At 50.9% G+C, this 12,724-nt stretch overlaps 7 protein-coding genes across 7 annotated transcripts; 2 read left to right on the top strand and 5 right to left on the bottom strand.

The window, feature by feature from the left end:
* Positions 1-453: 453 nt before the first annotated feature.
* On the bottom strand, positions 454-1,250 carry omh4_1 (O-glycoside alpha-1,2-mannosyltransferase 4; the record flags this gene model as incomplete). Its single annotated transcript, XM_046084718.1, has 2 exons — positions 454-795; positions 858-1,250. The coding sequence occupies 2 exons, from the start codon at positions 1,248-1,250 to the stop codon at positions 454-456; spliced, it is 735 nt and encodes a 244-aa protein (XP_045940681.1).
* Positions 1,251-1,471: 221 nt separating this feature from the next.
* On the bottom strand, positions 1,472-1,921 carry omh4_2 (O-glycoside alpha-1,2-mannosyltransferase 4; the record flags this gene model as incomplete). Its single annotated transcript, XM_046084719.1, has 1 exon — positions 1,472-1,921. One exon carries the CDS (start codon positions 1,919-1,921, stop codon positions 1,472-1,474), a length of 450 nt encoding a protein of 149 aa, XP_045940682.1.
* Positions 1,922-1,940: 19 nt separating this feature from the next.
* On the bottom strand, positions 1,941-2,222 carry omh4_3 (O-glycoside alpha-1,2-mannosyltransferase 4; the record flags this gene model as incomplete). The annotated part of the gene is made up of 1 exon (XM_046084720.1): positions 1,941-2,222. One exon carries the CDS (start codon positions 2,220-2,222, stop codon positions 1,941-1,943), a length of 282 nt encoding a protein of 93 aa, XP_045940683.1.
* A 3,182-nt stretch (positions 2,223-5,404) lies between these two features.
* Positions 5,405-6,753, top strand: LDX57_003083 (PH domain-containing protein; the record flags this gene model as incomplete). The annotated part of the gene is made up of 3 exons (XM_046084721.1): positions 5,405-5,647; positions 5,707-6,453; positions 6,514-6,753. The coding sequence occupies 3 exons, from the start codon at positions 5,405-5,407 to the stop codon at positions 6,751-6,753; spliced, it is 1,230 nt and encodes a 409-aa protein (XP_045940684.1).
* Positions 6,754-7,763: 1,010 nt separating this feature from the next.
* Positions 7,764-9,446, bottom strand: LDX57_003084 (DMT family transporter; the record flags this gene model as incomplete). The annotated part of the gene is made up of 6 exons (XM_046084722.1): positions 7,764-8,051; positions 8,134-8,552; positions 8,635-8,707; positions 8,787-8,792; positions 8,849-9,208; positions 9,327-9,446. 6 exons carry the CDS (start codon positions 9,444-9,446, stop codon positions 7,764-7,766), a joined length of 1,266 nt encoding a protein of 421 aa, XP_045940685.1.
* An 862-nt stretch (positions 9,447-10,308) lies between these two features.
* Positions 10,309-11,291, bottom strand: rab7 (Rab family GTPase YPT7; the record flags this gene model as incomplete). The annotated part of the gene is made up of 6 exons (XM_046084723.1): positions 10,309-10,418; positions 10,475-10,622; positions 10,686-10,865; positions 10,936-11,031; positions 11,100-11,153; positions 11,262-11,291. The coding sequence occupies 6 exons, from the start codon at positions 11,289-11,291 to the stop codon at positions 10,309-10,311; spliced, it is 618 nt and encodes a 205-aa protein (XP_045940686.1).
* An 831-nt stretch (positions 11,292-12,122) lies between these two features.
* Positions 12,123-12,710, top strand: ATG16 (autophagy protein 16, interacts with Atg12p-Atg5p; the record flags this gene model as incomplete). Its single annotated transcript, XM_046084724.1, has 2 exons — positions 12,123-12,207; positions 12,268-12,710. 2 exons carry the CDS (start codon positions 12,123-12,125, stop codon positions 12,708-12,710), a joined length of 528 nt encoding a protein of 175 aa, XP_045940687.1.
* Between the last annotated feature and the right edge of the window lie 14 nt (positions 12,711-12,724).

A 12,724-nucleotide genomic window follows, 5' to 3' on the forward strand; every position in this document is an offset into this window, starting at 1 on the left:
ATTGACGGTAGAGACGATTCATTCGGCATGGTCGGAAGGTTCTCTGGAGAGAAAACGACGCCAATCCTGGGTATATAAAGACCGGATGGCGGGCAGAGACTTCGTTGGCACCCCTTCACAATCGCCTCGTGGCCGAACAACGGTTTCCTTTCCCATTTTCCCCTCCCTCCGGATAGTGAATATTGTTCTGGAGAGAAACGCGGCAATCCAAATTGAAACACACAAAGCACGCTAGATGAATTTGTCAATATTTATGAGAATGGTCACACCGTCTTCGATATAAGCCGTCAGATCCGAAAAACGCCGTCCAGAACCCCACGGCCCAACATAATATGCAGGCTCAAGCAAATAACTCCAAGGGCGACCCGGGTAATGCTCATAGTCGAACACATAGGTACGTAAACGAGGAGGCAAAAGTTATACAGCGAACAATCAAGAAAAGTTGCCCCCGGTCTAGGGCGATGCCCAGCCTCCCGCAACTTCCACCCATTCAGCGAGACAGCTGCCTTGCTTGCCCTCGACATCCACAATATCTGTATCGCATCTACATCTGCAGCCGACACCATTCTCCTTGACCGGATCAGAGTTGGCCCAGTATTCATCCTCTTCGAAGCGCTCTTTCTCGTCTTGCGTGGTCATTTCAAGCCAAGGGATCCGAGGCAGTTGGCGGGCAGGAGCGTTGGCGGGACAATGTTGAATGGTGGTGTGTCGGTAACCAAAGTCACGGAAATAGTGGATATCGGCGGGGGACAGGAGGGCACCTGCGGCAAGGGAATGAATCGGCGCATCACCCCACTGCGAAGTTGTTAACAATCTTGAATAGATGGGGAGATCGGGGTAGAATAATGGGCACGTACTCGTTCGGTCCAGAACCCTCCACTGCGGTCCATCATCTCGAAGAAATCCTCATACTCTTTGCTGCGGAACCAATCCAACCGCGCAATTTCAAAGTTACTCCAGAAATGGCACATGTTATATTTCTCGCCCTCCATGGCTTCCGGGTCGACGTCAGGAACGGTGTTCTCGCCGGGTTCGTTCTGCAGGATTTCCTCGGGAAGCTTTTCTTGCTTCTCCCCTTCAGGCTTGGGTTCTTCCTCAGGGTCTCTCTCAAGGAACATCTCCCACAGGCCCTTTGACTTCAGATTGTTCTTTCGCTTGTAAGCTGACGCGTAACGGAAGATGTTGGGGACGGTCTCGCGCAGTTCTTTGACAGCAATGGTGAATCCGTAGGTTTTGTTGGCCTCAGCCATCTTGATAAAGGGGTCACTGGAACGCGTGTAAGCAAAGCGCCTTCTGTAACGCGGGGAAGGATCGGACGGGGCGATTTGTTCTTACTAAGTAATATCACAGAAATACTTGATCTCGGGCTCCAGACGCCAGTACCACTCGTACTTCATCAGAAGAGGATGCTTGTAGAAATGTCTGTTGCGAATGTTAGCGGCCGTAGGTGTGACAGATCGATCGGCAATACTCACCCAGAATAGAATCGGCACATGTGATGGTAGCTCTCCATTCCTCCATACATGATAGCAGCATCACCTTGCTTTCTGATGCCTTCCTTGGCCACCTCTTCGTTAACCCACTTGGGATAACCCCACATGCTGTCATCGATCTTTCCAAATTCAACGGGAGCACTGGTGTAGTTCTTCACACCCTCCTTGAACGAATCGTCGAAATCGCCGTCGTTCAAGAACACGTAAGGGTAGTGGAACCATCGGTTGAAGTGTCTCTCGATGGATTTGAGCGATTCTATCACGCCGTCGAGCTCCTTATTTCTGGCAAGAACGACGAATGCGGCGTTGGCTCGCTTGCCTTCCACCTCCTTTTCCACGGGGAGACATCCCGTCGCAAAGACCTTGTCGTACCTTTCGCTTATTTTTCTGTGGTAAAGAGGCGGATGGGTTAGCCGACGGCGCTTCATCCATTTGGAAATCCAGGGGTCAAACCAACCTTATAGACGGGGGCGTGCCTGCTGGAATGAGGATGCCACCGGGGGAGGCAGGATGTCGGACGAAGAGAAGCAGGACAAGGACGATGACGAGACACGGGAATAGGAGCACGAATCCCAGGGGTATCGAAATCGACGAGTTGCCCTTCAGCCGTATCCTCCGCTTGAAAAAGGCGAATCTAGAAACGTTGCGGCCCTTTTCGCGCGACGAGTCATCCAACGGTAGACTCGGCGAAGAGGGCAGCCATTTCGAAATCCGTTGCTTCAAGCCCATTGGTGCGAGTATCCAGAGTGTGTTTGTCCAAAGCAGATTTTAAGAACACCGACACCGGGGTCAAGAACCGGGCAACGTAGTCGGGAAACGCTTCCCAAATCAGACGACAGCCCCAGTTAAAGCGCGATCGCCTTGAGGGGAAATCTGAAGGAATCTAGGCCAACGGTTGGCACGCGAGCAATGATGGGAACCGAGATCGCCGTCTTGAAACCAGCCACAGGTTGTTCCCGATATGTGAGAAAGGATAAGAATAATAGACAATTATTATCAAGAAAATGAAAAAGGTAAAAGGTCCTTTTAGAAAAGGACCAGACAAGAAAGGAAGAAAAAAGGAATCAGATAAAACGAGTGTCCGGAGGGAACACCTCCTTTCTCTCTCTCTCTCTCTCTCTCTCCAACCTTTTTTTTTCGCTCTCAGTCGGGTTGAGAGAGCGAATTAGTTGAAAAAGCGTTGAGAGCAACGCAGGGGACTGAAGTCCAAAGCAATGAAGCCAAAGGCACGGGGGGCACGGGACGAGATCATCAATCACAGAACCGGGGGAGGAGGGGAAGATCGAGAATTGCGGGAGGCGACCGACGGAGATGAAGGCTCGAAAGGAATATTTTGGGGATGGGGATGAGTGGAAGTCTCGCCAAGGCCAAGGAGGCGCAAGCGGCCGTTCGGTCACGGTCACGGGTAACTTTACTGTCGGGAAGGACGGCTTCTCCCCTACGGAGACTGGAGTACATACTACCTATGTCTGTTTTGTCTTATCTTTTGATCATGAATGACAAGCATCTATGAACAATTGAACATACTCCGTAGAGACCTACTCCGGAGGACGACTACCAACATACCTCCAAACTACCAAGTACCACCTTTGTAAGTAGGTCTCGAAATTAATTACAGCCGGTGCATTGGGTCCAAGGTACGGAGTTCATAATAATAATAATCATTGCTGCGGGACACGTCCTCCGCCAGATGGTGGAAGTCAATCCAATCCGGCCACCGACGACGCGGCTCGACCCTGCAATGGAAGATCCCTCCAGCAGAGCGATCCTAGAAATGGAGGATTAATGTCAACCGTTGAGTGACTTGAGTCGCCCTCTGGTAAATTGTAAATTGGTTACCAGGATTTACCAGGATACGAATGAATCCACGCCAGTCCAACCACCGTAGCCTTGTTTGGGTGGCTTTTCCAATAGCAAAGGATAACTATTATTAATGTTATTATTGGCTCCAACCACTATCGGTTTGATTAACCGCATTATTGAAAAGGGACCTTTGACCATGATAAGGTCACATACAGAGGGCTTACTCCGTCCTGTATTCATGGCTCGAGCAGGATCAAAGATGATGTGCATCCACGATGATCGAGGAGCATCACTGCTGATTACACTGGATATAAATAATGGACACCCACCAAAACTTTTCTTCGAAAATAGTACGGACTCCTTTACCTAATGAATAATACCAGGGACCCGGCAGTAATTCCTTACGAGCTGTCCAGACCCCTGGGATCCCCCACACGTGACCCTGGCGGATCTGTCAAGGTGGCCTTTTGTAGGGCAGAGAAAATCAAACATCATTACTATTCTTATCCAACAGTAGCCTGCACAAGTCCCATGGACTGCGACTGCGACTGTCTCAGTCACGCCGGATCTACTTGATCGATTTATCTGCGTTACTCCGAGATACCAAGATTCATCTGCTGCTGCATTACGAAAGCTCTCATGCAGCATCCACTTGGTTCCGGTCTACGATTGGAGGACTGGAATTATTCATGTTATGCTGTCACAGTCATAGTCGGCTTCCAAGAGTCCAGCATGTAGGTACACGAAACATGCATACAAGGGGCCTTAGACATGGACAGTTGGTGAAGGTATCCCTACCTTGAATCATCACCATTCGAGTCTGCCGTCGGGCGGAGGGTAGTTACTACAGTGCATCACACCTGGGAGTGCTGGCACTTGAGACCTTGACTCGACGTACGGAGGAGAAACATGCAGTCCATTACATAAGGGGTTGAGAACTTGAGATTCCTATTCCATCGAACTTCGAAATAGGAGACGATAATGCACGTTGCCCCCATTTCTAGAAAGGGAGCAGTCAGTGCTGAAAATTTCCACTTTCGGGGATGGTCCAGAGCAATTGTCCTTCTTAGCATCGTTTAGCACCGTTTAGTATTCTTAGCATCTTTAGCTTGGTGGAGACGTTGACTCGGCCGTGAAGAAGAACGACGAGACCCTTGATCAAGCCTTTTCGATCGGGTCCAACGTCTCCAGGAGGAAGAGATTTCAGATTCAAGGGACCAAGACATTCTACTGCGCACTGCTCCTTGAATTCCGGTTTAGAATCCCACCGAAGGAGACCACGTGGAGTTGGGACAAGGTCGAGAGTAATTGTAACTAGTAGAGGCGTGGAAGGGATCTTCACTCTCGGAGGACAGAAAACCAGACTAAAATAAAAAGGGATGAACGATCTCCTTGAAACAACGTCCATGCGCCGAGGGAAATAACGAGATTCCACGAAGGGGATTCGAGGAGAGAGAGAGAGAGAGGGAGAAAGAGACAGAGAGAAAGAAAGTGAAAAAGAGGGGGGGAGCATCGATCACCCCCCTAAACCAGTCTTCTTTTCATCCCATCGACTTCCAAAGCTTCTCTGCAGTCGTGAAATCATCCCGAATCTCGCATCAGGCGACATGTTGCCGTGACAGGAGAAGTGCTTCGTGGTATTGCCAGAGAAAAAAAAAAGATTAATATAAAACAGGACGGTGGATCATTTTCCATTCTTCATCACGTTCTCGGCCTTTTTCAGTCTTCGTTCCCCAATTCTTTTTTCTCCCTCCAGAGCCTCGCCGTCATACCTCGTTCATCTCTCCTTGGCACCTTTCTTACTTCGTCATCTTCGTCTCTTCCATACTCGGACTCCAATATCGACGTTCTATCTGAATATTTCTGCCTTCTCATCCCGGTCCCTCTGCTGGGGGCCTTCTATTTCGTTGCTCCTCCGACATTCTTCGTCCTTCCTTCCCCTCGCCCGGCTATCTACAGCTTTCCCGATGTGTGTTTGCGCGGTGCGGTCAGGAGTCTTTAAACGCCCATTTTCTGCATCGCGCAGGTCCTTCTCGCCTTGAGTCCGCGCCTCTCATTTATTTTCTACGATTCTGGGTTTGATTATCACCCGATAGAAGCTACGCGACATGATGGCCCAGCCGTTGTCGTCCTCGTGCCCGTCAATGTCGGAGATCGCCAAAGCTCCGGCAATTCAACTTCCCGACGGCACTGTCCAACAAAGCGCCCACCCACGCCCTGCTCCACCTGCGACCTATCGCAGTGGCCATGTGAACCTTGACACTTTTTCGCCCGTCAACGAAAATGGGAGCTTCGAGTTTGATCGAGTGCTGAAGACGGGGCGAGTGAATCGCCGGGTCAAGCACAAGCATGTGAGTTCACACCGGTTCCCTGGTGAATGCGCCTTTCCTGGACTAACCCTTTCTTCTAGGCCTTTAGAGCATCCTGGAAACCCGCCTACCTCGTTCTCCGACCGAACCTCCTGTCCGTATACAAAGACGAAGAAGCGACTCGGCTCCGAGCCTCTATCACCCTATCCGAGGTGACGGCGGTCGCACCCGTCCGATCTCCCCGTTCCAACCGACAGCACGTCTTCGGCGTCTTCTCCCCCTCAAAGAACTATCGCTTCCAGGTCTCGTCCGACAAGGAGGCCGACGTTTGGATCCAGCGCATCCGCGCTGAAACACGCGCAGACGAAGAAGATGAGGCTTTTTTGGCACTGTCGCAGCCAGGAAACGCCGTGGCGGTGAATCGTCCGCGCGTTGACGACACGACCGATCATTCTGACCTTGATATGATAGGCAGGGCGAGTTCTCCCGAATTGGGACGGGCGCTTTCGTCGAGTTACCGATCCAAGCGCCTTGACAACCAGCTCGATTATCCCGGAAACGACATCACGTCGTACTCCGAGTGGTCCGACGGACCCACGAGCAATTCTAGCATCAACCCCAGACCGCGAACTCCGGTTCAGACCCTGTCCGTCTCTGCCCCTGCCGGCCAGTCGCCCTTGTCGCCAGACACCGGCCGACACAGCGAATCGGGGATTCTGCGCGACCCGGAGAGGGTCATTTGCAATGGCTACCTTCAGTGCCTTCGGATCAAGGGCACTATGCGGCAATGGAAACGGCTCTGGGTGGTCCTCCGTCCGAAAAGTCTTGGCTTCTACAAGGATGAGCAGGTATGTGCGACCCCATCCACTTGCCGAATGATGAAAATGACTGACATTCGTTGTTTCTAGGAATATTCTGCCGTGAAGATCCTCCCGATGTCTCAGGTGATTGATGCGGCCGAGATCGATCCCTTGTCTCGCTCCAAACATTACTGCCTCCAGATCATCGCAGAAGAGAAGCCCTTCCGTCTATGCGCCCCCGACGAGGAATCGCTCACCAAGTGGCTCGGCTGTCTCAAGAGTATCCTTGTGGCTCGTAAGAAGCGAGACCCCGTGCCACCTGCCGGTGCTGTCGGTGTCCCTGCGTAATAAGCGCCCTGTACCTCCAACCCGTTCAATTACAAGAGTTCCGAAGCAACGGACTTTCTTGCCCATTCTCTTAACCTCTCTTTCTTTTACTATACTTCCTGCTATAAACATCCTTTCGAGATGCTTCCTTTTCTTTTTTTTTCTCTTGGAATCTCGATCGTCTATCGTCCAATCGTTCGCTTACCTAGCCACCTAGCTACCTCTATCCTTTTCCTTTCCCATTCTGTGACCAGTATTCTCTTCTGGCTTATGATATACATACATACATACATACCCCACCATTCTTGATGATATTGATTTCAACCTTTTCCCTTCCTTTCATGTCTCTTATTCGAGCCTAAGTCTTAACACTACTTCGTCTCTTTCTCTCTTTCTTTCTTGTCCCATGTTAGCGACTTAACGTTGATGATATTGGATTCCCTAGTGTTTAATTCTATTCTCAAATATTTTGCAACTGTTTTTCCAGGCATGGTCAGATCGGACCATTCGTTTTGATATGAGCATGTCTTCTTTATAGGGCTCTTGTCCCCTTTCTGTATTATGTGTATGGATTTTTACCCTTTTGTTTTTTTTTTGAGGGTCCACGTGTATACTTATTTCTAACATGTAATCTACTACGCATTTATGTATTGTACTCTTCTACTCTATAATGTTTGTTGTGAAGCAGGGTTGACGTGCAGACATCTTCTATCTAATTGGTAGTGTGCAATAAGTGCCAGTGGTAGAGTTTAGAGAAACACGTGAAAACCTTCCATATTCTTTCATTCCCCTCATATAACAATGAGTGAATATATATGAACTAACCAAATGCTAGCTAGTTACTAACGATGGTAAGAAACATACATACGGTGTAGGTTTATGAATAGGTAGGAGGTGGAGAGAGACAGGTTATTGCAAGCACAGGACCAAAATAAACACACAACCGACCTCCTGTTTCTTTTCTCTTTTTCTTCCTGTTATCTATATAGATATAGCATGATCCCTATCTTTTTTTCTTAGTGTGTCTCTCCTCATTGTCCCTCATCACCAGGAAGAGCATCATAAGTCACTCTAGACGACTCCTCCGACTGCGCTGCAACTGACTCCTGGCTTTCGTGGTTCACGATCAAAAAGGAGAGGAAGACGATGGTGGCGCCGACCCAGTATAGGCCGCTGGCGTACTGGCCTTGGAGGATGATCTGGCCAACTAGGGAGAGCGGGATGGTGAGGCTGAGACCGACGGTGACGACGAGGGGCGTGGTTAGGAGCATGGCGTAGGCCCAGCAGATGTCTGAGGCGAGGGAGGCGAAGGAGTTTGTCTGTTTATTCGAGTGTTATTAAGGCATGAACAGGAGTGAAGAGAGGAGGTCTTAGAGAGAGGTGGAGGGAAGAAATGTATACCCAGATGATAGTCCATACTCGGCCGGTGTCGGGCATCGCGAAGGTCTCGATCCCAGTGAAATGGAGGATGATGAAGCCCGGCCACAGCAGGAACATGTTGAAGAGGCCGACAAGCCCGAAGAAGAGCTGCATGTTGACGCGCGATTCGTCGCCCACCTGCTTCTTCAGGACAATGGTGTACACGCCGTACATGACGGCGCTGAAGCCCGCCATGGCGTCGCCTAGGGCAATCTCGGCTGGGGTCTTGGAGGGAAACGTGCTGCCGCCATTGTTGTCGGCTGGTGGGACCTCTGGAGACGAAGATAAGTCGACACGGGATATCAGCATGATGCCGACCAATGAAGCGACCACGCCGAGGAGTTTGCGGACGGTAAATTTCTCGACTCCGATGACGGCTCCGAAGATGAGGGTCCATACGCCTGTGATTATGCGTTAGGTGCCATTCATTTGCCATTCAATTCATCTCAGTTTCATTTCAGTTTCATCTTATGTGGCACATACCGCTCGTTGAGGTTAGAATGGTAGTACTTCCTACGGTCGTATACTGTAGACAGGCCATGGCGAAATAATTGGCCTGGTTACACAATGTCGGGATTAGTCGAACGATGACGGGAACTCGCTTTGGGATGTTTCCAGCCTCAGAGACAACTTACAAGAAACTGGGACAATGTTAGCGGATGTGTATCTCCGATAAGCCATACAGCGCACTTCTTACCCATAGCATGCAGAACTCGAAGCTCAGCTTCGCCGTCGCCCTCAAGCCCAGCTTGGAGGCTTCTTGGTACTTCCCCTCCGGCGCCAGCCGGGCGGCATTCCACGCCTCAGGATCGTCGGGCGCGTCTTCACTGTCTCGATGCGCATCATGATGAAGGATGCTCTGCGTTTCGGCTTCGGGGTCGTGCGAGTCTAGATGTCGCAGTAGACTCCGGAACGAGCGAATCCGGGATATCTTGCCCGTGCGCCATAATCGCCAGACGCGGCCGAAGATAATCGTAAAGAGTGGCAGAATAAACAACGAGGTGTTAATGTACGTCACAAAGAACGGCTTGGAATATGTATCGTCGGCAAAGATAGTCTGCGACACAAGAGTGATACGTCAGTCCGTCACACCGAAAACATCGCACAACGTGGCAAAGAAGACATCCTCTTCCGTCTTCATGCTGGAGGCCGGAGCGAGAAGGCAAGACACATACACTAGCCAGGAAATTCGACGCTGTCCACAGAAACACTACTATCAGCAGTAGACCGATGCCGAGGGATCGTCTTGCGACACCGTTCAGCCCCGGGCCGCTGCGTTTGGGAACGGAATCCATGAGGCAGCGCTCCTGTCCATCAATGGGAATATATTCGAGGCAAGTTTATGCGATAAGAGCGAGGCGACGGAGATTGTTAGATGAATAGAAATGGCGGAGATGCAGCGGGGAAGGTTTCTACCGCCTCCGCTCACCGAGAAAGACGAGCAGCGTACGATCCCGAGGTGGCTCGTGGAGATTGATAACCGATCATGGGGCACAGGAGGAGTGGACGCCGGCAGACTCCGAAGGGGCCAGCGGATCAAGGTGATGCTGGAGGGTCACGCAGGATGCAAGGGATGGGAGCGCGGAGGGCGCGGAGGGCGCGGAGGCGACTAGTAGGCAGGTAAGTGGTTATCGGCGATAAGAGGCAGGGTCACCTCCTCCACACCGCCAAGCAGCACGAGATGGCTCGATCCGCACGAGGTGTCGGTCATGCTGATGATCCTTAATTCAATTTGCTTGATCTGTTTGGAACGAGGCTTGATCCCTGAACTGGATACAACGTAGTGATTTCGCTGGGAAAACAGAATTGAAGCATTGGTTATTCCAGACTCCTAGATAGTATACTAATGAATGAATACGCTAACGTTGGAAGCAAACTATGAAAAGCAAAAAAAAAGGATCATCGGACAATAAAACATGAACCTGTAAACAAATATCCCCGTACAGCTCAACACAGAAACACAAACAGAGACGCGGATGCGCAGAAAAAACCCCCAAGATTATATATGAAGAGCACTGACGGGCCCTGAGAGGCCTTCTTTAGGCACCTCAGATCAGTATCGGGGGGAGGAACTTCTCTACAAACAAACAGAACAGCAGGCAGATCTTATCATGAAATATGAATCATTTAATAGAAGTCACGAGCGTCACCGGGGTATCAACAGGCGCATCCATCCCGATCACCGTCGAGATGGATATTGATCGGATCGCTGAATTCACCGCTGAATTCCTCCGCTTCTTCCTGCGCGAGAGCACTCCGAGCGATGACTGGAGTTAGATGAGTAAAACGTCCCAGACATGTCAAGTGGAAACCAGAAGCCTACCTTCAAATGCCTGTTCCACGTTGACGGCCTCCTTGGCACTCGTTTCGAAATAAGGGATGTTGCCCTTGGATTGGCAAAACGTCATTGCGCGCTTCGACGATATCATGCGCTTGTTCTCTTCGACATCGATCTTGTTGCCAATCACCACCTATGCGACCGTCAGAAAAGAAAATTTCCGATCGCAAAAAAACATAGAATGGGCGGGCCTTACGAATGGAAAGTTCTCAGGATCCCGAGGGCTCGCCTGAATGAGAAACTCGTCCCGCCAGCTGTCGAGAGCCTCGAAACTCTTGGAGTTGTTGACATCATAAACCAGGACACAGCAGTCGGCTCCGCGATAGAATGCAACTCCCAATGACTGAAATCGTTCTTGGCCCGCAGTATCCCAGATCTACCCGTCACAAGGTTAGTTCTCTGCTCTCGTTGTATCCCAAAGGTGTTCGGCGCGAGGGAACACATGCCTGCATCGTAACCAGTCGATCATCTACTAGGACCTCCTTGGTCAGGAAATCGGCTCCGATCGTCGCCTTGTAGCTTCCACTGAATTTCTTGTTGACCTAGTTCCGCCCGAACGTATTAGTTGAGATAGCGTGGACTGCGAGGATTGACTGCTTTGTTTACGCACATATTGGTTCATCAAACTTGTTTTTCCGACGCCGCTGTCACCGAGGATAATCACCTAAAGCGCCAGAGATGGGAGTTAGCAAAACTGGACATACATACAGGCCAGAGGGGAGGGCAGATGCGTCGGGTAAATTGGTCGGGATCCAAGATCGCCAATTCCTACCTTCAATAAAACCTTCTTCCGTGCCGACATGACTGTGGCTGAGTCGAGTACCAGAAATTATTCCAGAGTAAGCGGAATAGCAACAGAAGAGTTTGTATGGGCCGAGGTGGAGTGAGATGAGACCAGTGGAGGATCACGTCTTGCGGTATGAAGTAGGAGAGGTTTAGATCATTCAACTAGCAGGAAGCTAACGGGAGTCCGCTGCCTTTCGATGATGCAGGCGGTGGGTCGGGCGGTGAATGATGGCGATTCCAGATAATCAACATCGCTGCCACTTATTCGTCCCTACGTGTTTGCCAGCGCTAAGAGGGTCTCATACGGTCTCCGGTGTTTGCTCTCGTCGATCTTTTTTGTGCTCTGGCCCTCTCTCCATCTATGGTTGGTGCTCCGGAGTCCTGCTTGCTCCCACCGCTCGCCTTGTCTTATCGGGAGCTTGACAGCCCTTATCTCCCTATCCGGACAGCCTGATTCTGCCGGCAGGGGTGAGTAAGCACCGGGAAAAAAGACCTTCCGATCCGCCCCGGGAAACGCCCCTTACCTGCCTGTCCACCTGCCTCACTGAATCGCTTGAAAATGGCATAGAATTGATCAGGCCCTATTTCCTATTCGGGCCTAGGCTATCTACCTACCGCCTGCTTACCCTACTAGGTTACTTACCGAATTGATCGATAAACTAGTCCGTACAATTGATCAATGCAGCATTCCGTGGTTGCTGTAGCGCTTCCTAAAGACCGCTTTCTCAAGGTAGCTTAGCCTCTGTCCGGGGGACACCGCTTTCCTGAAAAGGCCGAGGGCTGTCCGGATAGCGAGATAAAGGCTGTCCGGTTAACAAGCTCCGTCTTATCGCGACTATACTATCAAATGGCCCACTGGAGAGAGGAGTACTTGGCCGCTTTGGCGGCTCGCGACCACCGAGAGAAAGCCAAACTCGCTTTATACAATGCATGTGCGTGTTGGAGAAAGTCTTGAATTTCGATTCAGCCGCTGGTGGACTTTCTCATATCAGTTTCTAATGCTATCGTGCTAGATACCCAACTTGCTGATCGGACCGCCCAAACCGCAACCGCCGGGAACAATGCCCCAGTATCTGGCACGCCCGGGGCCCAGGGCTCTCAACCTTCCTCGCCTGCGCTAGATCCCAGAAAACGCGCATCAAGGTCCCCCGAAAACTCCCTCCAAGAAATCCTGACCACGACTCGAGCCGAGCTGTCAGAGGCGCAACGATCCCGCTCGGAGCTTCAAGACCAGCTGACCCGCACAACCGTCGAGCTAGAGAAACTGCGGAAGAAGAGCACTCAGAATACGCGACGGATTGGAAGTTTAGAGAACAAGGTCGCGCACCTCCAGCTGCGCCTGAAGGACCGTGATGAGGAGCTTAGAGGCAAAGCGAAGTTGCTAGACGTATGGTGCCATCGCTTGCCGTGTTTGATCATCCTTGCGCACCGCTAATTTGGGTTATCTCT

Source organism: Aspergillus melleus, assembly GCF_016097325.1.
Source record: "Aspergillus melleus strain CBS 546.65 chromosome Unknown contig2, whole genome shotgun sequence".
In the NCBI taxonomy this organism is placed as follows: domain Eukaryota; kingdom Fungi; phylum Ascomycota; class Eurotiomycetes; order Eurotiales; family Aspergillaceae; genus Aspergillus; species Aspergillus melleus.